This window comes from Ranitomeya variabilis, chromosome 3 (genome assembly GCF_051348905.1).
Source record: "Ranitomeya variabilis isolate aRanVar5 chromosome 3, aRanVar5.hap1, whole genome shotgun sequence".
In the NCBI taxonomy this organism is placed as follows: Eukaryota; Metazoa; Chordata; class Amphibia; order Anura; family Dendrobatidae; genus Ranitomeya; species Ranitomeya variabilis.
In genome coordinates this window covers 238341837-238367172 of record NC_135234.1, presented here as the reverse complement: position 1 = coordinate 238367172, position 25336 = coordinate 238341837, and the positions used below count along the sequence as shown (strand labels likewise).

The 25336-nt window shown below is 43.2% G+C and overlaps 1 protein-coding gene across 2 annotated transcripts in view; it reads right to left on the bottom strand.

Annotated features, from left to right (window-relative positions):
• Nucleotides 1-25336, bottom strand: part of ACACA (acetyl-CoA carboxylase alpha) — a 483059-nt gene that overhangs the window by 284147 nt on the left and 173576 nt on the right. For both annotated transcript variants that reach the window (XM_077295311.1, XM_077295310.1), the window contains exons 30-33: nucleotides 23801-23824; nucleotides 21324-21467; nucleotides 15363-15465; nucleotides 9014-9121 (exon numbers count right to left, since the gene is read on the bottom strand). In XM_077295311.1, the coding sequence (XP_077151426.1) occupies nucleotides 9014-9121; nucleotides 15363-15465; nucleotides 21324-21467; nucleotides 23801-23824 (379 nt within the window). The remainder of the gene's footprint in view (nucleotides 1-9013; nucleotides 9122-15362; nucleotides 15466-21323; nucleotides 21468-23800; nucleotides 23825-25336) is intronic.

The window sequence follows — 25336 nt, the reverse complement described above, 5'->3', positions numbered from 1 at the left end:
CGTGCAGTGCACGACGCTAGTGTGAAAGTAGCCTAAGTGCAATAACAAAAAATTAGTATTATTTACTAGATAAAAATAAATATTATATAAAGCCGACTGAACAAAATGTATAATTCCCAAAGAAATAGGAATTTCACATTTCCCAATTTTAAAAACTGGAAATCAAATTTGCCTACCAGCCATCTCAGCATATTCTTAGCATCTACTCAGTAATGCAAATACACAAAATTAGCTCAAAGCATGTTGAGAATTTGCTGGGATCACACAGCACCACCAATGAAGCATCACATCAAACTTGCCCCACCAACAACACTGTTAGGACCCCTTCACATGTCCATTTAAAACACGTACGTGTTACCCCAATATCAGTGTCACCAGTGTACAAGGACCTATATAAGGTATACACACACATTCAGTTTATATACAGTATGCTCACATACATATACACAATATAGTGCACACATGCAGTATACAAATATAATATACACAGCCACACATCCTATATACTGTATGTACATGCACATATACAGTATATATATATACAGTATATATATATACAGTATATATATATATATATATATATATATATATATATATATATATATATAAATATGCACACATGCACCACAGATATACACAATCATACTATACAGGGCCGCCATCAGGGCATGACAGGCATCACTGCTGTATGGGGCCCGGAGATGAGGAGCAAAAAGGGGGGCCCGCCGCCCGAGCACGCTGACAACCCGGTCCGCGCTCTGCTCGGGCCCCCTCTGACATTTTATTCATGCTGCTGCAGCTGCTGCGCTGCCATTGAGCCGATTAACTACCTGTGGGCTGGCGTCTCCGCGTCTGGCGTGTGTAAATGCAGGCTAAATGAGCGCTGTAGCTTTAAGGGGCCCGGTGCATCATGGGCGTGTGACGTCACACGCTGCCCTGCTCCACTTCCTCATTCCGGAGCAGAGCAGCGTGCGGTGTGCCACGTGCCTGCTGCGGACGGCGGTGGAGCAGACGGCGGAGCAGAAGAGGCAGGCCGGCGGCAGCAGGGGACCACCGCACGGTGAGAGGACCGAGGACGTGCAGGATGCTGGAGCTGCTCTGCAGACCGGACCAGACGAGTGGAGCCGGCGGCGGGCGAGCAGGGTTAGTACCGTCCGTCCGGACTCCGGATGCAAACAGGGCCCGGGGGTGAGGGCCTGGGGGTGAGGGCCCGGGGCCCTGTTTGAATCAGACCCCCCATGCAGGCAGGCAGCAAATAAACCCCCCCGGGCCCCCACCCCCGGGCCCTGTTTGAATCAGACCCCCCGTGCAGGCAGGCAGCAAATAAACCCCCCCGGGCCCCCACCCCCGAGCCCTGTTTGAATCAGACCCCCCATGCAGGCAGGCAGCAAATAAACCCCCCCCGGGCCCCCACCCCCGGGCCCTGTTTGAATCAGACCCCCCGTGCAGGCAGGCAGCAAATAAACCCCCCCGGGCCCCCACCCCCGGGCCCTGTTTGAATCAGACCCCCCGTGCAGGCAGGCAGCAAATAAACACCCCCGGGCCCTCACCCCTGGGCCCTGTTTGAATTCGACCCGTGGTGCAGGCTGAGGCAGGCAGCAAATAAACCCCCCCCACCGCCGGGCCCTGTTTGGGGGGGTTTATTTGCTGCCTGCCTGCACGGGGGGGTCGGATTCAAACAGGGCCCGGGGGTGGGGAGGTTTGTTTGCTGCCTGCCTGCACGGATTCAAACAGGGCCCGGGGGGGGGGGGGGGGGGTTGGTTTGCTGCCTGCATGGATTCAATGAGGAGGGGGGGGTTTGTTTGCTGCACATTCCTATGAATGATGCTGGACACGGGGGCTATGAATGATGCTGGACACGGGGGCTATGAATGATGCTGGACACGGGGGCTATGAATGATGCTGGACACGGGGGCTATGAATGATGCTGGACACGGGGGCTATGAATGATGCTGGACACGGGGGCTATGAATGATGCTGGACACGGGGGCTATGAATGATGCTGGACACGGGGGCTATGAATGATGCTGGACACGGGGGCTATGAATGATGCTGGACACGGGGGCTATGAATGATGCTGGACACGGGGGCTATGAATGATGCTGGACACGGGGGCTATGAATGATGCTGGACACGGGGGCTATGAATGATGCTGGACACGGGGGCTATGAATGATGCTGGACACGGGCAGAATGGAGATATGGGGTATGATGAAAGACATGGGGGCATAACTGGAGACAGATGGGGCATGATTGGAGACACTGGGGGCAGAATTGGAGACAGATCGTGCAGGATCATGGGGCAGGATGGATATGATGGAGACAGATGGGGCAGGATGGGGAGATCATATGGTGCAGAAAGGATACTCATGAGGGCAGGATGGGAGAACATATGGCTGACGCCAGGAATGAGACACACGGGGCAGGATGGCGAATATTATTACCATAGGGACTAATTAAGGGATATTATTACTGCAGTGATGTATTTATTTTTTGAGGACACTGTTTTAAATGAGGGGGCGGTCCTGTTACTGTGTAGAGTGACACTATGTCGCCTCTTTTTCTTTATGCGGTGTAATGTAGAAGTTGGGAAAAATTAAGTAATGTGTTCTACAAGCGGAGCTCGAGATAACTCTGTTATTTCCTGCAGAGACGAGTCCTGGCTGGAAGACATGATGGCGGTCTGTGCTGGATGAAAGATGAAGGACTTCACCAAGAGACGTCACTGGTAAGTCAGTGTTACCTGTACACTGACACTATACACTGTATACTATATACAGAGCTCCTGTGTATAATTTCACTAGTGATCACTGTATTATCTGTACACAGACACTGCATACTAAGTACAGCTCTCCTGTGTATAATGGCACTTAGGCCGGGGTCACACTGGTGCGAGATACGGCCGAGTCTCGCTGGTTAAAAGCAAGCTGTGGCACCTGCACTCCGGAGCGGAGCGTGCAGCTGCATAGCAATACATGGAGCTGCACGCTCCGCTCCGGAGTGCCGGTGCCACAGCTTGCTTTTAACCAGCGAGACTCGGCCGTATCTCGCACCAGTGTGTCTCCGGCCTTATGGTGATAGTGTGGTGCTTTTTTTTTTATTACTGATCAGAATTGTAGTATTCAGTCACTATGTGGTGGTAATATGTGGTCTGGACATGGTGTTGCGGTATTTGTCCCTTGTATGTGATATTATTCGATCACTGTGGTGGTAATATGCGGTCTGGTCATGGTGTAGCGGTATTTGTTCTTTGTATGTGATATTATTCGATCACTGTGGTGGTAATATGTCATCTGGTCATGGTGTAGCGGTATTTGTTCTTTGTATGTGATATTATTCGATCACTGTGGTGGTAATATGTCATCTGGTCATGGTGTAGCGGTATTTGTTCTTTGTATGTGATATTATTCGATCACTGTGGTGGTAATATGCGGTCTGGTCATGGTGTAGCGGTATTTGTTCTTTGTATGTGATATTATTCGATCACTGTGGTTGTAATATGTCATCTGGTCATGGTGTAGCGGTATTTGTTTTTTATGTGATATTATTGGTCATTTTAAAAATTGAAAAATAAATAAAAATATACCTAAATTGTTTTGCATATTTTAACAAATATTTAATAGGTTACAGCAGAGTAGGGCCTCACCAAAAGAGTCTACCGTGTTATGGTGGCGGCTTACAAAATCTTTTGGCCAAAACAAAAGCTGCCGGCTATATGTGTGATCTGGTGATGGGAACTGTTAGGGTACTGTCACACAGTGCCATTTTGATCGCTACGACGGCACGATCCGTGACGTCGCAGCGATCGTATGATTATCGCTCCAGCGTCGTAGACTGCGGTCACACGTTGCAATCACGGCGCTGGAGCGATGCCGAAGTCCCCGGGTAACCAGGGTAAACATCGGGTTAGTAAGCGCAGGGCCGCGCTTAGTAACCCGATGTTTACCCTGGTTACCAGCGTAAACGTAAAAAAAACAAACAGTACATACTCACATTCCGGTGTCTGTCCCCCGGCGTTCTGCTTCTCTGCACTGTGTAAGAACAGCGGCCGGAAAGCAGAGCGGTGACGTCAGACGTCACCGCTGTGCTCGCTTTCTGGCTGGCCGGCGCTCACAGTGCAGAGAAGCTGAGACGCCGGAGGACAGACACCGGAATGTGAGTATGTACTGTTTGTTTTTTTTACGTTTACGCTGGTAACCAGGGTAAACATCGGGTTACTAAGCGCGGCCCTGCGCTTAGTTACCCGATGTTTACCCTGGTTACAAGCGAACACATCGCTGGATCGCTGTCACACACAACGATCCAGCGATGTCAGCGGGAGATCAAGCGACGAAAGAAAGTTCCAAACGATCTGCTACGACGTACGATTCTCAGCAGGGTCCCTGATCGCTGCTGCGTGTCAGACACTGCGATATCGTAACGATATCGCTAGAACGTCACGAATCGTACCGTCGTAGCGATCAAAATTGCACTGTGTGACAGTACCCTTAGGGTATGTGTCCACGTTAAGTAAACGCTGCGTGTTTGACGGTGCGTGGGGCCACAGCGTCAAACACGCAGCGTCCAGATGTTCCAGCATAGTGAAGGGGATTTTATGAAATCCCGTCTCCACTATGCGTGGTAACACGCACCCGGCGGCCCTGCGACTCCGGACATACGGCGCTTTTTTTAAGATCGCAGCATGTCCGTGTTCCTTGCGGCAGCTGCGCCGCCGCAAGCTATAACACAGGGCCCTATGTGTGGGGTGCGATGATCCCGGATGTGTGCAATGAACACATCCGGCATCATCGCGTCACAGTAGGGGGCGGGGCTTAGCGCCGAGCGGGTTTGCCGCTCCGACGCAGCAACCGCCGGCCATCCTGAAGGTGGACACGTACCCTCAATGTGTGATTGGTGAGAAGTGGAGTTTTTCCAAGAGAGAGCGGTGGGACTGTGGACAGTTCGAGGGGTGGAGCGTGGAGGCGGGGCTGGGGTGGAGCCTGGGTGGAGTCTCAAGGGGGCCCCGAAAATGTTGCCAGTATGGGGCCCCGAAATTTCTAGTGGCAGCCCTGATACTATATACTGTATATATGTACACACTTACTATACACATATACAGACACGCACACTGTATACTGCACAGATACACACACAGATACACATACAGTGCCTACAAGCAGTATTCAACCTCCTGCAGATTTAGCAGGTTTACACATTTGGAATTAACTTGGCATTGTGACATTTGGACTGTAGATCAGCCTGGAAGTGTGAAATGCACTGCAGCAAAAAAGAATGTTATTTCTTTGTTTATTTTTTTTTTTTAATTGTGAAAAGTCTTTTCAGAGGGTCATTTATTATTCAACCCCTCAACCCACCAGAATTCTGTTTGGTTCCCCTAAAGTATTAAGAAGTAGTTCAGGCACAAAGAACAATGAGCTTCACATGTTTGGATTAATTATCTCTTTTTCCAGCCTTTTCTGACTATTTAAGACCCTCCCCAAACTTGTGAACAGCACTCATACATGGTCAACATGGGAAAGACAAAGGAGCATTCCAAGGCCATCAGAGACAAGATCGTGGAGGGTCACAAGGCTGGCAAGGGGTACAAAACCCTTTCCAAGGAGTTGGGCCTACCTGTCTCCACTGTTGGGAGCATCATCCGGAAGTGAAAGGCTTATGGAACTACTGTTAGCCTTCCACGGCCTGGACAGCCTTTGAAAGTTTCCTCCCGTGCCGAGGCCAGGCTTGTCCGAAGAGTCAAGGCTAACCCAAGGACAACAAGGAAGGAGCTCCGGGAACATCTCATGGCAGTGGGGACATTGGTTTCAGTCAATACCATAAGTAACATACTCCACCGCAATGGTCTCCGTTCCAGACGAGCCCGTAAGGTACCTTTACTTTCAAAGCGTCATGTCAAGGCTCGTCTACAGTTTGCTCATGATCACTTGGAGGACTCTGAGACTGACTGGTTCAAGGTTCTCTGGTCTGATGAGACCAAGATCCAGATCTTTGGTGCCAACCACACACGTGACGTTTGGAGACTGGATGGCACTCCATACGACCCCAAGAATACCATCCCTACAGTCAAGCATGGTGGTGGCAGCATCATGCTGTGGGGCTGTTTCTCAGCCAAGGGGCCTGGCCATCTGGTCCGCATCCATGGGAAGATGGATAGCACGGCCTACCTGGAGATTTTGGCCAAGAACCTCCACTCCTCCATCAAGGATCTTAAGATGGGTCATCATTTCATCTTCCAACAAGACAACGACCCAAAGCACACAGCCAAGAAAACCAAGGGCTGGTTCAAGAGGCAAAAAATCAAGGTGTTGCAGTGGCCTAGTCAGTCTCCTGATCTTAACCCAATTGAAAACTTGTGGAAGGAGCTCAAGATTAAAGTCCACATGAGACACCCAAAGAACCTAGATAACTTGGAGAAGATCTGCATGGAGGAGTGGGCCAAGATAACTCCAGAGACCTGTGCCGGCCTGATCAGGTCTTATAAAAGACGATTATTAGCTGTAATTGCAAACAAAGGTTATTCCACAAAATATTAAACCTAGGGGTTGAATAATAATTGACCCACACTTTTATGTTTAAAATTTATAAAAATTTAACTGAGCAACAAAGCTTTTTGGTTTGTAAGATTTATGCATCTGTTAATAAATCCTGCTCTTGTTTGAAGTTTGAAGGCTCTAACTTATTTGCATCTTATTAAACCTGCTAAATCTGCAGGGGGTTGAATACTACTTGTAGGCATTGTATATACGATATGTATACTTACCGGGTCCTGGTGCTTCCCTTGTGCTGCAAACATCTTCTTGCCCCCTGTCTGACCTCTTCTGTACTGTGAGATCCCCCCCCCCACTCTCAACTTAACACTTGCAGGGAGAGAGACAGCACTTTTGCAGGATGCGCTTTTTCAACAAAACGACGCATAGCGACGTGCAGTGCATGACGCTAGTGTGAAAGTAGCCTTATGTGTACGGTTTTAGAACAAGGGAAAAAAAAGTCAGACATTTTTTGTTCTTGTTCAAAGAACTGAAGGAACAGTGCTCAAAATTTACCAATAGGGCCCATCTGCTTCTATTTCCATCAGTTATGAGACCGATCGGTTTTGGGCATTGATACAGTTTGCAGAAAAGAACAGACAAAAGGAATTACCACACGCAGAAGTGGACCCAGTGTTAATCAGGTCCCATCTTCTCCCCCAAAATGTCTATTTAATAAATAATTGTATTCCCCATTCCGTAACAATTTTAGAGCATCTTTTCTTATAACTCTTCATTGTGTTAATCCTAACACACATTCTAGAAATGGTGTTGGCAGTTGTTATCCACCTAGTGCTAGCAGTATTAAACTCTAATTATTGGTGAGCACAGAGCTGTGATATTGAATCCAATGTGACAATGTGTGGCCCCCAGATTGTTATAGCGCCATTTATTCCATGGCGCTTTACATGTGAGCAGGGGTATACATAATAAAAACAAGTACAATAATCTTAAACAATATAAGTCATGTCTTGTACAGGAGGAGAGAAGACCCTGACCGCGAGGGCTCACAATCTACAAGATACAAAAGTCCACATCTGAGGGCCACATTATGTAATGAGTTGCTTGCCTTTTAATAGAGACAAGGGCAGTAAGGCTGTGTGGTCTGTGAGGAAGGCTGCAGTAGCAAGAGGAGGTCTGTGCTGGACATGTAATATTATATATACCCAAATTATTATGAAAATGTTAAATTTCTCAGATTTTCCTAAATTGTCGATGCAAATGTTCAAACCTGCCAAATGCACTGTCTGTGCTTTGCTTGTTACTAGAGTTTGCCTAGGGTGCTCGGGCATACACCAAGTATTGCGGGTGCTCGAGCGACATGTTCAAGTCCCAGCAGAAGCATGCTTCGAGGCTGTTCGCAACAAAACATGCAGGGATTGCCTGACAAATACCGACAATTCCCACATGTTTTGTGGCTGTCTAACAGCCACGAAACATGTGGCCACAAGGATTCGAACATGTCACTCAAGCACCCGTGATAATTAGTACATACCTGAGCACCCTAGGCAAACTCTAGTAAAGAGAACTTGCGCTCCTCACTAGTTAACAACCATAATGGACAGTGCTACCTTAAGGATCTGCCTATAAACACACCCATGAGAGCAGTGGTAACTTCAAGTAATTATCATTTTTCCATTTATTGTATTTCAGAGTAGTGAGAATCACAAGAGCTAACAGCTCAATCCACTCAGCATTCAGAGAAGGAGAATTGCAATTAGGGAGAAAAAAAATACATTCAGATAGCAAGCATTTGCCATAATATTACTGTCCGGGAGAGAAAATAACTCTAATACTTGGAGTTTTAACATCAAAATTGTTATTGCTTTTAAAATTCCACAAGTGGCATATAATGACAGCATAGCAACAGGATTCTGATTACATTGTGATAATGTGGGCTTCTCAGTCAGTCTACAGTTATAAGCAGGCGATTAGGCAGCAGCACCTGGAGAAACTCCATTAACGCTGACTGCTTCCATCTCCTCTGCAAGTCATTTACAAGTATATGATCCTAATTTCTATAAACATGCTGCGGCTGAGATATTATTTGGACAATTGGGATTATTCTAGTAGATGTTTAAATGTTTTTTTCCCACCTACTGCCTGAGGCTTGATACAGATGAAAATCAAAACTATCTTTTCCGGATATATTTGTTTTTAAGAAAAGAAATACTGATTTTTTGCTCCCAGGGGGAAAAGGGAAGTAGTTTCAAGGATTTAAAAATCAACGGGTAAAAAAGTGAGCAGCAATCTAGTCTTCTAGTCTTTTCCATCTGCAATCACTAGAAACCGCATGATGCAATAACTGCGATAAAGAACAGTAAAACAAAGACTACAATGACATACTAATTTTGTTATCGCATTATTGGAGCATCAAACTAATATTAAAGTTGGGAAAGGTCGTATTTTAACATTGGATGAGTCCTAGAAGTAGCATAGCAATAAATCTATAGTCACATTCAGAATTTATACCTGCTAAGTTCTTACTTTATTTTGCGTAAAGTCTCGAAACATGGCAGCCAAACCATTATCATCAATATCGCAGTCAGTTTTAATAGCAATGTTCAGGATGTGGATAGGTTCATCTCGGTTGCTCTGTAAAAGATAATTAATCACATAAAATAAAAATCTAAGTTCAAAATGCTGGAAAAGTAGAAAGAAGACAGGAATATCTAGAGTACAGAGCACAAATACAAATACATGAATACTAATTTCTTGAGACTTATACTACACAAATTGTAAGCTTACTTTTGAAAAAGGGCATTTGTGCAAGCGTTGTCTGATGATTTATGGCCACCAGCATGTAAGTAAAGACCTAAAGAGTAACTGCACTTTTAAACTTTTAAAACATCATAGATCGGTGGGGGTCCAGGTGCTTAGATGCTTACCAATCACTAAAATGGATAGGCAGAAGCCCTCTTGCTAAGGGCTGTTCCCCACCAAGACTGAAGACGAGCATCTATAAAAATCTCACTTCAGACTTGGTTGACTTTTTGCACCTCTAAATTAGTAATTGATAGTTGTCTAAACCCCCAAAACCCACAAATAAAAAACTTCTGACATGTCAAGGTTATCACAACTTTATATATTCTCCTAAATGGATTGTCTAACACCTGTGCATATTGTAGTCCCTTCACTTCCCTGCACTTCACCCTTTGGAGTATTTCTGATGAGACAATATCTTGAGTTGCAGTTTTCACCCAGGACATTTTTCCCTTGTGATAAGCTATCAATCCCCTAATGCCTCAGCACAACATCACATAACCAGCTAGAGTCAGGGAGGCTGAACCATACTCCATCTTCTTCTTACTTTAAAAAAAAGGAACACGACACTTAGTCCTAAAGCCAGGTGATCGTGTAGGTTCCTACCCATATAGTAGTCCCAGAAGGATTCAGCATTGTGTTGTTAAGGTACATGCTTGTAGATTGAAAAACAATCCCAAAACGTAAAAATGTAGTAGTCAATTCATGATCTTTACCAAACAATCTGGAAAAAAGCTATTTGAGTTGCAGGAGATACCCAGCAATTAACTACATGTGTAATACAGCCCATGCAATTTCATGATCTGGTGGCTATAGGTCATGGATGGACAGGTACAGGTGCTTCTCACAAAATTAGAATATCATCAAAAAGTTTATTTATTTTAGTTCTTCAATACAAAAAGTGAAACTCATATACTATATAGCGTCATTACAAACAGAGTGATCTATTTCAAGTGTTTATCAGTGCAAATAGGGTCTTATCTGAGAAATAGTTAGTTAGGCACTCAGATTAAACTCACCTGTTCAATCTGTTAAAGACGCATATAATATAGAAAAGCAGCTGCAGCGGATCCACAGGTCAGAAAGTGACCATCAGACTGTAAAGGGAGTTAGTGGACAATATTCTGCGCTGCCAACAGAATGGATACGTATATCCCAGTATGGTGAGTAAGGGGGTGGTTTATTTCAACGCGTTTCGAAGTATATAACTTCTTCAGGAAAAACTACATGTAACATGTTTTTTCTCACGGTGCTAGCGGGGATCTCACCGAGGTCACCGCAGTTCAACTCAGCTGTGAATGGAGCCTCAGTGACCATAGGTAACCTAGATGACGTCACCCACAGTCACTGAGGCTGCGCTCGCAGACGCTCATTCACCAGTGGTTCTCAGCCTGGATGGTTGCATCTTGGCAACGTCCAGGTTGAAAACTTTTTTTCCCCAGAGATGGATTACGGCATGGGACAGAACGACGGACAGGTATGATATATTGATGCTTTATTATTTTTGGCTTATTACAGGAGATCGAGGGCTTCAGTAGAATTAGGCGAGGTCGTAAGTGTGGTTTAATTAAGATTATTAAAGGAGTCTGTGTATTTCTTTCAATTAAAGGACTTTATTCTGTGTCTTTATTTATAATACAACTATAGGTTAGTAATGGATAGGTGTCTTATTGACTCATCTCCATTACTAAGCCGAGGGCTTGATGTCACCTGACAATACAAAGGTGACATCAACCCCACAAATATTAAGCCCACTTGCCACCACTATAGGGCAGGTGGAAAGAGGTGGGCAAAGAGCCAGAATTGGCACATCTAATAGATGTGTCTTTTCTGGGCAGCTGTGGGCTGCTATTTTTAGGCTGGGGGGGCCTATACCTATGGCCCCTTACCAGCCTGAGAACACCTGCCCCCAGCTGTGATCTTTAGCAAGGCTGGTTGTCAAAAATGGAGGGACCCCACACCGTTTTTTTAAATTATTTTTTTAAATAATTAAAAAATACGATGTGGGGACCCCTCTATTCTTGATAACTAGCCTTGCTGAAGCTGACAGCTGAGGGTTGCAGCCCCCAGCTGTGAGGTTTGCCAGGCTGGTTAGCAAAAATACAGGGAAATCCACACCGTTTTTTTTTTTAATTATTTATTTGCAGTGCAGAAGCGATGAATACTCCCATAAGCCGCTCCTGCTCTCGCTGTTATTAGTGGCAGCAGGTTTCGGATGATGGGAGCAGTTGTCCCATCAGCTGACACCAGTGACTGGAGGTAAACTTTATACCTCCGATCACAGATGAGTGCTCATGCTGTCTCTTGACAGCGTGGAAACCGCAGCTCCGGCGGGGATGATTTCACTGCCAATCATAAGCAGTGTTTGACGCACTGTCATACATATGACAGCACGACAGACACCCGGTGTTCGGGCAGCCGAACAGTACGTAACTTTACTTTTCGGGTTCGTCCATCTCTACTACTGAGGACTGAAGTAAAGCGGCGCAGGTGCGTATGTGCGAGATCTGAGAGGCAGAAAAGGAGGTAATATGACACAAGGGCGGGCCAGATGAGTGAAAGAGGCATGTTTTTTCTGGATGCTCTCTCTCTTTTCTCCATACCCGGGCATCCCGGATGCCAGCAGCTTGCTTCACTTACACATTCCGGGTAAGGCGCTCCCTCACCGCATCGGGACCGCTCCCCCAACCATATGCGGTGACCGCAGATTGCTCCACATCCGCCCTATAAGACGACATCCGACTTTTGAGAAGATTTTCAGCGGTTAAAAAGTCGCCTTATACGCTGGAAAATGCGGTATATATACATATAGATAGATAGATAGATAGATAGATAGATAGATAGATAGATAGATAGATAGATAGATAGAGATATAAACACTCTTCAACACTGAAATTGCAGAACCAAGAAGGAAAAGTCATGGAATTATGGAAACCACGGGATGGATAGACCTGTTAGGCTTGAAAAAGGATTTTGTATCCGAAACGTTGCCAAGCCGTTCAGGCAATAAAGTCCACTTTTTTCTATTATTTTGTGCTGCTTTTCTTTTTTTGATACTACAACTGGAGGCTATTGGACTGCTGGTTGGAAAAACTCTGCACGTTATTGAGGTAGTACTGGATGCTGTTCCAATTTTTTCCTTATATATAGATATAAACACTCTTCAACACTGAAATTGCAGAACCAAGAAGGAAAAGTCATTGAATTATGGAAACCACAGGATGGATAGACCTGTAAGTGATATGGAAATGATGAAAATTGGAACCAAAAATATTAAAAACATTGAAATTTATTCAGTATCTAGTATGAGTGTCATGCACAGAAGTACACACGCTTAGGCTACTTTCACACTTGCGTTGTGTGACGTACGTCGCAATGCGTCGTTTTGGAGAAAAAACGCATCCTGCAAAGTTGCCCGCAGAAGGCATTTTTTCTCCATAGACTTGCATTAGCGACGCATTGCGACGGATTGCCACACATCGCATTCGTCGTGCGACGGATGCGTCGTGTTTTGGCGGACCGTCGGCACAAAAAAAGTTCCATGTAACGTTTTTTGTGCGTCGCGTCCGCCATTTTCGACCGCGCATGCGTGGCCGAAACTCCGCCCCCTCCTCCCCGGACATTACAATGGGGCAGCGGATGCGTTGAAAAACTGCATCCGCTGCCCCCATTGTGCATTTATTTGACAACGTGCGTCGGTACGGGGCCGTCGCCATGCGTGTGAAAGTAGCCTTACATGTATTGGCTCAGAATACAGAGATGCAAAAATAAATATTTTTCTATAAAATAGTTTTTATTGTGCTTAAGTGCCATAACATAAAAAAAACTATAGAAATGTAGTATTGCTGTAATCACACTGACCCAAAGAATAAAGCTGCCTAATAAATTTTACTACACCCAGAAAACCATTAAAAACAACAAAAAATAATTCCTGACTTGTTGGCTTTTGTTCATTCTGCCTCTCAAAAATCGTAATAGAAAGCGAATCAAAAAATGTTGTGTCCAAAAATAGTATCAATAAAAATGCTGACTTCTCACAAAAAAATAAACCCTTCACATGACTTTTGGCAGAAATCTGTAAAAATTATATTTCTCAAAATATGGCAATGGAAAAACTAGGACGCCGTATGGCCTATGACTCGGTGGTTTCCGTCTATTTAGACGTTTTGTGCACCTCTGAGAAGAAGGACACCGCTGAACAGAGGCCAGACGGAGTTCAGAGTAACTCTACTGCCTTATTATAGTGAATGGATCCCTTAGGGGTTTTATCTGAAACACATAATTCAGAGATTAAGATGGAAATCGCAATGTACAGTAAGTGCTTTGCATAGAGTGCCTGATAAATGTGATCCAAATGTTATGTAAAAATGTTCCCAATAAAAAATTCAACTCAATCCAAAAAAAAAAGCAAATCTCCACTCCGTCATCTGTTAAAGGAAATGTAGGGACTTCCACGCTACTGATAGCACAAAGGCTCTGTAAAAAAGCCCTACAAAAGAAATTCAGCAAATTCTGGGCTCCCAAATCCAAATGCCCCTCCATTCTGAGCCCCAGTGTGTCTAAACCAAATTTAGCATCCACATGTTTGGCATTTCTGTAGAAATTACAGCCTACCTAATTTACAGGTGCGTGTCTCCAGAAGCACACGCTGGGCAGAATATACTGTGCACTACAACATACTGGGTTCTACAACATACTGGGCACTACAACATACTGGGCACTACAATAGCATATATGCAATTTTCACTCAGCAACATCCACTGCTTCTTGTTTCTGGAAAACATCCATGGAGTCAAAATCATCACTACACTTATAGATACATTCCCAAAGGGGTATACTTTTCCAAAATAGGATCACTTGAGGGGGTATTCTGCTCTTCTAGCACTTAAGGGCTCTGTATATGGAGTCCACAAACTATTCTAGGAAAATCTGTGCTCCAGAAGGCAAATAGTGCTCCATCCCTCCTGAGCTAAGCAGTACTGTACAGCCACATATGGGATATTTCCACGTTCAGCAAAAATTGTGTGACAAAGTTTGATGCCATTTTTACCTATTTTCTTTTGTGAAAATGTAAAATCTGGGGCCAAAACAAAATTTTAACAGTAAAAATTTAATTTTTTTTTCACTGCCCAATGGTATAGAATTCTGTGGCACATCTGAGGTGTCAATATGATAACTGCATCCTTAGATAAATTCATTGAGAGGTGTAGTTTGTAAAATTGGGTCACTTATTGGGGGGGATCTGCCAGTGGGTCATGGCACCCGCAAACCATAACAGTGAAATCTGCACTAAATTATGGCGCGCCTTCCCTTCTGAGTTTTGTACTTTGCCTCAAAAGTTGTTCCCAATTACATGTGAGGTATTCGCCTACTTAGGAGAAATTGCACAACAAATTGTATGGTGCAATTTCTCCTGTTACCCTTGTAAAAAAAAATTAAAAAAATCGGGGGTTAAAGAAAAATTTTGCTGGAAAAATATTTTTTTTATTTTCACAGCTCAACGTTATAGTGGGCCCCAAGAATGATTTTCTCTGGTGGGCCCAAGGTTCTCCGGTCCGACGCGGATAGCAAGAATGATGATCCGAGTTTTTTATTCTGTTTACTTCTTACTTTGTGTGCCCCCTTTTTTCCCTATAGATTGTAAGTTTGTGAGCAGGACCCTCACTCCTCCTAAAACTGTTGAATGTCATTATTGTCTGTACATGACTTTTGAAGTGCTGTGGAATATGTTGGCGCTAGGGAAATAACATTGTTATTACCATTGGTCAGTCTGTGTAACTGAGTACTTATTACTGATCGGTTTACATTTACATTTCAATAGTTTGTATCAATGTATAAAATGTATAGCTTATAAAAGGTAAGTTTTAAATGTAAGTAATCCTTTTCCTAATTGTGATTCACACCTTCCCTCGCATTCTAGATATATAGACAGAGTAATTGATAAACTAAGCAAAAATTCAAAACTGACTTTTAGCCCCTATAACTGTACAATAAAAAGTTAGACAAAATAATCGCTTGTGTCTTGGGTCCACTGCCAATAATATAAAACAATATTGTGTTTCCACGTACATACCTTATTATCATCTTCATCATACAATGAGGGATGACCTGCCTCAGGGAATATCGGACTTTGGGGAGGAGAGTCAGAAAAGCAACTCATGACATCATCAAACATTCTGTAAAAAAAAAAAAAAAGGCGAATACAATAAATTTCCCATACACTGAAAAGTATCATTAAAGGGGTTTTCTAATTTTGGAAAAAAAACCTATCACCTATTTGTGGTTTTTTTAACTAAACATAATTGTGCTTTACTCACCCTCTCACCCCGGCCTCAGTCTCTGATCCTTCACCTGGTATTATTGCTGCAGCCAATCAGTGAGCTCAGCAGCGCTGCATGGGTCAAGCCGTTCTCTCAGGCAGCGCAATGGACCAGGAGAGGATGAGTAAAGCACAGTTGTTACATTTTTTTAACCCCTTAGTGATCGGGCCAAATTTATGAAATCTGACCAGTTTCAATTTATGCTGTAATAACTCCAGAACGCTTCAACGCATCCCATTGATTTTAAGGTGTTTTTTTTTAGTGAAACATTGTAAACATGGTAAATTTATCTAAATATTTTGTGCATTTATAAAAATATCAAAAATTTTACAAAAATTGAAAAAAAAATTAGCAATTTTTCTACTTTGAATTATCATCCCTTAATCCAGATGGTCAGACCACACAAAAACATTAATAAATAGCATTTCCCTCATGTCTACTTTATATCAGCACCATTTGTAAAATGCTGCTGTTATTTGTTAGCATTTTAGAAGCTTTAAAAATGTATCAGTAATTTAAAAATTTTTCAAGTAAGGTAAGTGTACAAAACTTTTTTTTTTAGGGACCTATTAAGTTTTGTAGTGAGTTTGGGGGTCCTATATATTGGAAACCTCCAAAAGTGATACCATTTTCAAACCAGCACCTCTCAACGTATTCAAAATTGTTTTCAGGTAGTTTATTAACCCTTCAGAGGCTTTTAGGAATGAATGCAAAATGGCATAACAAATGAAGAAATTTATATTTGCCACCTAAATATTGATAACTTCTGAACAGTCCACTGTAGTCAGCAGACTCTAAGGCCGTTATTTGGCCATAAACTGCCATGGCTAACACCAGGACCACACGACCAAGATATCAGGGTGCCAATGCGGTTAAAGAGGGAGCCAACCTCACTCTGTTAACCATCTACATGCTGCAGTCACTATTGACAACAGCATTTAATTAGATAAACTACTATAATCGGTACCAACAATGGTCGTGGCTGATGCAGCAAGTTGTTAGCAATAGTGTACAGATGACAGATGCTGGATTGTCGCTCGTCGGTGGATGCTAGTCTCTTATATTTCTAGCCACTAAAAAGACGAATTGGTGGTCACTAAGGGATTAAACTACAGCAGGGGGACATGGGTTTTCCAAAACCCATTTAAATCAGCTGCATTTTGCATGAATTCTGTACACTTTCCCTGCAAAGTGCTCTTTATTCCCCCAATCCCTCGTCGTACTTTGTAAAGCCTGCTCAACTTCATTTGAAATGTTTAAGAAAGTTAAAATTTTAAAGCTTTAGAGGCTGACATGCAGAAAGCTTGCATTAATCTAATCAGCCTTTATTAGGCAAATAACAGAAAAGCTTATGACGTGAGCAATGAGAGCTGTGTAATCACCTCTCTTCCCAGGGGTCGTGCATCTGCACACATGGAAAGACAGATGCCACACTCATTGATTCAAGAGAAGATAGTCCCTGCTGGGCCATAGTCGACAGTTATGCCTAATTCTTCCTGACATTTCATTCCTTACTGTGCAAGCAGATTCCAATATTCCCCACTCCCAAAACAGACTCCAGCTTCCACAACCAGAATGTGTGTGGTGAGTGATGCAGAAACAGAAGAAACATTAGCAGTATCCATTTAGTTTCACTCACTTCAAGTTTAAAATATACTAGAAAGTTTCAATATCTAAGATATATTCAAAGCCTGCTACATCACATTGGGTTTCTTCTGGTCAGTACGTCTGCATTGTACAGCAACAACCACAAAGACTTTCGGGCACAATAACGTACAGTATGTGCCCAACTAAAGATGGTTTGCCAGCTCTTTTTACATCATTGAAGTAGTAATTAGCCTCCATGCTTTCTGAGGACTGTTCTCACTACTGTTATACAGAGTGAGATTACTGCGCTGTATTACAATATTGTATTTTTTTTTTTTATTTTCCTGTATGGCTCCTGTGTTCATCAAGGGAAAAAGACAGGTCACTCATATGGTCAATGGTTGGCGGTGCTCAAGTAGGGTATCCAGCCTGTAGTATCAATCATAGAAAAAACTTGGAACTCTGAGTGCCACATTTTTTCCTGTGTTCATCAGATTTTTCTTGTGTATTAAACATGTACATCGGAATCTTTCCCAGTGTTTAGCTAACTTATCAAAAAGGTTTCCTTTTTAATTTAATGAACAAAAAGTGTCCTCTTCGTCTCCACCTGGCCAGTGCACATTTACAGTTAGGTTCAGCAATATCTGGACAGTGACCAAATCTTCGTAATTTGGGCTCTGAACGCCACAAATTTTGATTTAAAATTAACTGAGATGCAACTGAAGTGTAGACTTCCAGGTTTGAACAAAAATATTCTGTGAAACATTTAGGAATTGCAACTCATTTCAAAGGCTCAAAAGTTATAAGACAAGATTACTTTACCTGAAATAAAATATTAATTTTTAATACTTTGTAGAGAATCATTTGCAGGCAATGACTGCCTAAAGTCTGGAAGCCATGGTGTCACTAAACGCCAGGTTTCCTAACTAGTGATGCCTTGCCGGGCCTTTACTGCAGCTGACTTCAGTTTTTGCTTGTTTGTTGGTCTTTCTGCCTTTTGTCTTAAACATGTGAAATGCTGATCGATGGGGTTGAGATCTAGTGACTGACTCGGCCATTGCAGAACATTCCACTTCTTTGCCTTAAATAACTCCTGGGTTGCTTTCACAGTATGTTTTGGGTCATTGTCCATCTGTACTGTGAAGCACCGTCCAATCGACCTTGCTGCATTTGGTTGATTGTGAGAAGAAAATATATCCCTGTACACCTCAGAATTCATCCGGCTTCTTCAATCTTTATTCACTTCATCAGTAAACACTAGTGACCATGTGCCATTGGAAATCCATGCATGCTCATGCCATCACACTGCCTCCACCGAGTTTTACAGAGGACGTGGTGTGCTTTTGATCATGAACCATTCCAAGCCCTTTCCATACTTACGGTACTTCTTCTTCTGATACAGGTTGAATTTAGTTTCACATGTCCAAAGAATGTTTTCCAGAACGGGGCTGGCTTCTTTAGATGTTTTTTGGCAAAGTCTAATCTGACCTTTATTTTTAAAGTTGATTAATAGTTTGAAATTTGTTGTGAATATTCTGTATTTGCTCTCATGAAGTCTTCTATTTATGGTAGACTTAGATACTGAAACACCTACTTTCTTGAGTGCGTTCTTCACTTTGGTGGATGTTATGAAGGGGTTTTTCATCACCATAGAAAGGATTTCGCGATCATCCACTACTGTTGTCTTCTGTGGACATCCAGGCCTTTTTGAGTTCCCAAGTTCAAAAGCGAGTTGTTGTTTTTTCAGAGTGTACCAAAACAATTGTTTGGGCCACTCCTAACATTTCTGCCACCTCTCTGATGGATTTCTTCTTTTTTTTCAGCCTAATGATAGTCTGTTTCTCTTCCATTTAGAGGTCCTTTGATTGCAGATTGTGGGTTCACAGCAACAGCTTCCAAATGCAAATGCCAAACTTGGAATCAGCTTCAGACCTTTTACCTGCTAATTTGATTGATCAATAAGGAAATAGCCCATGCAGCTCATTAAAGAGCTTTTGAGATAACTGTACAATTACTTTTGATCCCTTTAAAAAGAGGCAGCTACATATGAAAAAGCTGTAATTCCTAAACCTTTGCTCAAATTAGGATGTGAATGCTCTCAAATTAAAGCCCATATTGATTATATGGCTGAATCTTGAATAGGATGTCAAAACTTGTGTCACTGTCCAAATATTTCTGGACCTAACTGTATATACTGCAGAAAAAAAAAGAAATCATAGAATATATTATAACATTGTACGGCTATTGGGGTTCCCTCATTGTCTCACCCACAAGTTTGTCTGTTTTGTTGGAAATTTATATATATACAGTATATCATTTTAATGCTGAAAAGGAACCGGTCACCAGGTTTTTCTCATATAACCTACGGCCACCACCTTTCAGCCCCATGTGACAGCATTCTATAATGCTGTATATATTGACTCCAATTCACCCTGTAAGTTTAAAAAAACACCTTTTATTATACTCAGCTATGGGGCGGTTCGATTCAATGGGAGTTGCTTATCTTCAACTGGCGCCTCCTCTCTTCTTGCAATTCTATCCACCTTCTCTGCTTCATGCGGATTAAATGCGCCTGCTTAGAAATGCAAAGGGGAACACTGTGGATGACATAGGATTCGGTCACCAACACGAAGCAGAGAAGAAGGACGGCATCCCAAGAAGAGAAGAAGTGCTGGATCAAGAACAGAGGTGCTGAATCAAGGCCAGCAAAGCCCATTGGACCGGACCGCCCCATAGGCGAGTATAATAAAAGGTGGGGGTTTTTTGCCTTCCAGGGTGAATTGGAGTCATATATATAACAATATAGATTGCTGTCACATGGGGCTGAAAGGTGGAGGCTGTAGTTTATATGGGAATAACCTGATGACAAGTTCCCTTTAATACTTAATAAAACTAAGATTTTTTTCTTAACAAAGAAAAACACAGACACTGATAAATAAAATTTTTGGCCAGAAAATTGTCATAAAACACTTTGAAAAGTTGCAGAATGCAGAGCTGCACAAAATGTTGCATCTTTTGGTGTTTTCCTGCCAGTTTCAAGCAGCCCCGCCAAAATGGGCAGAGCTACTGAGGAGATGGGACGTGGCTATGCTCACCGATCAAATTTATGCAAAGTGGTGTAGTTTCTTACACCAGAAGTGTTAAGGCCCCGTCACACATAGCGATTTACCAACGATCACGACCAGCGATACGACCTGGCCGTGATCGTTGGTAAGTCGCTGTGTGGTCGCTGGGGAGCTGTCACACAGACAGCTCTCTCCAGCGACCAACGATCAAGGGAAAGACTTCGGCATCGTTGAAACTGTCTTCAACGATGCCGAAGTCCCCCTGCAGCACCCGGGTAACCAGGGTAAACATCGGGTTACTAAGCGCAGGGCCGGGCTTAGTAACCCGATGTTTACCCTGGTTACCAAAAAAAACAAACAGTACATACTCACCATCTGATGTCTGTCAGGTCCCTTGCCGTCTGCTTCCTGCTCTGACTGAGTGCCGCCGTACAGTGAGAGCAGAGCGCAGCGGTGACGTCACCGCTGTGCTGTACTTTCACTTTCACTTTGCGGCGCTCAGTCAGTGTGGGAAGCGGACGGCAAGGGACCTGACGGACATCAGATGGTGAGTATGTACTGTTTGTTTTTTTTACATTTACGCTGGTAACCAGGGTAAACATCGGGTTACTAAGCGCGGCCCTGCGCTTAGTAACCCGATGTTTACCCTGGTTACCAGTGAAGACATCGCTGGATCGGTGTCACACACACCGATTCAGCGATGTCAGCGGGACCTCAACGACCAAAAAACGGCCCAGGCCATTCCGACACGACCAGCGATCTCACAGCAGGGGCCTGATCGCTGGTACGTGTCACACATAGCGAGATCGCTACTGAGGTCGCTGTTGCGTCACAAAAGTTGTGACTCAGCAGCGATCTCGCTAGCGATCTCGCTATGTGAGACGGGGCCTTTACTCAAGTCTCAGACTGGATTAACATTTCTGGCAAGGTTCACATTACTGATCAGATGCAACAAATTTATTGAGTTGCAAGTGTGAGCCTTGATAAGTTAGAGCCAAATTGCTATTTACTATAGACTTTCAATTATTTTTTATACACAAAGTTCACAAAAATTAAACATACCTGACAAAATCATCAAAAGTCCGAAATGCAACCATGCCTCCCATCCTCTGACATGGAGGAGTAAATGAAGTATCAAGTAGAACATCACTGACACTAGCAACATGCAACATCCCATAATGATTGAGATTGGAAGAAAACGACATTCTGATGGATAAAATAACAAAATGAAATCAATTAAAGAGAACCTGACAGCTCATACATGCTACCAAATCCATGGGCAGCATGTATCAGGTACTGACTGTATGATCTCATCCAGGCATGTATGATCCTGAAACGCTTCTGGATTTCAGAGAATAACATAGTTCAATAGCCGTCGAGGGGACAGAGACGTGCTGTAGACTGGTCGGACAGGCGGGTCCACAGTGATTTATCCCTGCCGGCTGACCTGGAGTGATAGATGTCTGTCTACATGCGTGTATAGCCAGAAACCTGTCAATCTACGGCAGCGAACGAGAAGAAGCTGGTGGGGACCTGCCTGGCTGACCAGTCTACAGCACGGCTCGGTCATCTCGCCAGCTATTGAACTATGTTCTTCTCTAAAACCCGGAAGCATTTCAGAGTCAAATATAGCTGGCTGAGTTCATATAGCCAGTGTCTGATACCTGCTGGCCAGAGCTATCGCTCTTAGACCATTTGTCCATATTGCATGCTCCATATCTATTCCACTGATTTCAGCTTTCTATGCATAAATTAATTTTTCATGGCTTACCACCTCTAATGACTTCTGGATTCTAGAAATACTATACTTTCTAAGCCATATAAGGGTTATACAATGTATTCTCCTTTTAACATCTCAATATAGCTGTTAGTGATGAGCGAATATACTCGTTACTCGAGATTTCCCGAGCACACTCGGGTGTCCTCCGAGTATTTTTTAGTGTTCGGAGATTTAGTTTTTCTTGCCGCAGCTGAATGATTTACATCTGTTAGCCAGCATAACTACATGTGGGGGTTGCCTGGTTGCTATGGAATCCCCACATGTACTTATGCTGGCTAACAGATGTAAATCATTCAGCTGCGGCAAGAAAAACAATCTCTGAGCGCTAAAAAATACTCGGAGGTCACCCGAGCGTGCTCGAGAAATCTCGAGTAATGAGTATATTCGCTCATCTACTATAAAATTGTCTAAGGGTCACTTCCGTCTTTCTGTCTGTCATGGATATTCATTGGTCGCGGCCTCTGTCTGTCATGGAATCCAAGTCGCTGATTGGTCTCGCCAGCTGCCTGTCATGGCTGCCGCGACCAATCAGCGACGGCCACAGTCCGATTAGTCCCTCCCTACTCCCCCTACAGTCAGTGCCCAGCGCCCGCTCCATACTCCCCACAGTCACCGCTCACACAGGGTTAATGCCAGCGGTAACGGACCGCGTTATGCCGCGGGTAACTCACTCAGTTACCGCCGCTATTAACCCTGTGTCACCAAGTTTTTACTATTGATGCTGCCTATGCAGCGTCAATAGTAAAAAGATCTAATGTTAAAAATAATTTAAAAAAATAAAAAATCATTATATACTCACCTTCCACCACCTTTCCCGCTCCTCGCGACGCTCCGGTGACCGCTCCATGCAAGTGGCAGGTTCCGGTGGCAAGGATGGTATGCGAGAAGGACCTTCCATGACGTCATGGTCATGTGACCGCGAAGTCATCACAGGGCCTGCGCGAGAAGGACCTGCCATGACGTCACGGTCATGTGACCGCGACGTCATCACAGGTCCTGCGCTCATACCAACCCTGGGACCGGAATCTGCCGCGTGCACCGCACACAGGGGACAGGACTACAAGGGGCCCTCGGAAGGTGAGTATATGTTTATTTTTTATTTTTTAACCTGTGACATACGTGGCTGGGCAATATACTACGTGACTGGCCAATATACTACGTGGCTGGGCAATATACTACGTGGCTGGGCAATATACTACATGGCTCTGTCCTGTATACTACGTTGCTGTGCAATATCCTACGTGGCTCTGTGCTGTATACTACGTCACTGGGCAATATACTACATAACTGGGCAATATACTACGTGGCTGGGCAATATACTACGTGGCTGGGCAATATACTACGTGGCTGGGCAATATACTACGTGGCTGGGCAATATACTACGTGGCTGGGCAATATACTACGTGGCTGGGCAATATACTACGTGGCTGGGCAATATACTACGTAACTGGGCAATATACTACGTGACTGGGCAAAATACTACTTGGCTGGGCAAAATACTACTTGGCTGGGCAATATACTACGTGGCTGGGCAATATACTACGTGGCTGGGCAATATACTACGTGGCTGGGCAATATACTATGTGGCTGGGCAATATACTACGTGACTGGGAAATATACTACGTGGCTGGGCAACATACTATGTGGACATGCATATTCTAGAATACCCGATGCGTTCGAATCGGGCCACCATCTAGTCACTAATAATGAACATCGTGGTATAGATTATCGGTTTGAGTAAATAATGCAAATATCATACCTGTTCAGAGTAGGGATGTTCCCTCTGGAATCAAACAAGAAGAATCATTTAGTAATAGAGAAAGAAAACACAACAAAGCAGAAACCAAGTAACTTGTGGTGCGGCACATTCAAGAGTTTTGAATGTAAATCTGCCCATAACACTAAGTAACGGCTAAGTTCACAAGCAGCCAAGTAGTTTCAAAAATGTCTACAACCGTCATATTCGTTTGACATGGTTTGCAAAAGTAAATTAGCATGCTGCAGAAAGAATACCAAAAATATGGATATTTCTACCACAAAACCACAGAGAGTGAACAGAACCTTTAAGGCCACGGAATAATGGTCAATGTAATATATCAATGGTTGAATTTGACAAATCAGGAAACATATTTCTAATATAATTTTAAAATTCTACCCAGCCCTATTTTTTGCTTTTTAAATCTAAGTTGTATAGTTCTTCAAAAGTCAAAGTATGCAAACACAGAGGATGTTTTTATTAAAAAAAAAAAATTAAAAAAATTACTAAAATCATATTAGAATTTTAAAACTTAAATTTCAGGGGACTGTCCCCTATTGGACAACCACAGCTAAATCCATTCAGGACTAAATTAAAATAACACCAGTGTATACTTGCCTCCCGCAGTGGCTACAGTCCAGTGAATCTGGCTACAATGTAATATTGCTGTGTCATGTGCCAGCTGCAGCCAATGTGTGGACCCTCGTCAACTGCAGCCTTTTTATCACTGCGGCTGTCCATTCAGACTGAATAACTATGAGCTGTGTCTGACAAGCAGCCACTCGTTGACTGCAGCTGGCAAGTGACAACAATCTCACATCACCACTGAGTACAGCGGAATGGCACCGTTGGCACCTATTTTAATTTGGTCTTGAATTGATTTAGCTGGGGTTGGCCTGTAGTGGACAACACCTTTAAACCACATTACATATGTATACAATATTATTTATCGGTAACTTTTATAAGCAAATATCAAAGGACATTACACAATGAGAAATGCGTCATAATATGCAAATATACAATTTGGTCTTTACATGTAACTCTAAAGTAAATACTTGGAAAATAGTATCTTTGCCTACATCTTCACCCATGTCTAATAATCTATGAACCAGCAAGAATGAGGAAAATACACAGATATGCAAAATGGAAACTATGAGACGGTGATTACTCTTCACTGTGTATTATGTTAAACCATTTTTTTTGCACAAAAAGCAGCAACTAATGGGGTGTAGAGAAGATCGGGGGAGAGGTACACCAGTAACACATTCACTCGCTGGGAAGTTAATGATGTAGACTCTGCTTTATGCATAAGTAAAGGTCTACGGCATTGCAGAAAACCAGCAATATATACATATATATATATATATACATATATATATATATATATATATATATATATATATATATATATATATATATATATATATTTTACAGAAAAGCCAATGGAAGACTCAGATCTAATAGAGAAGACATAACACGATAACGGTATTTACATTTCATTGGGAATTTTCAAAATGCTACACCTGATCAAAGAGCCAG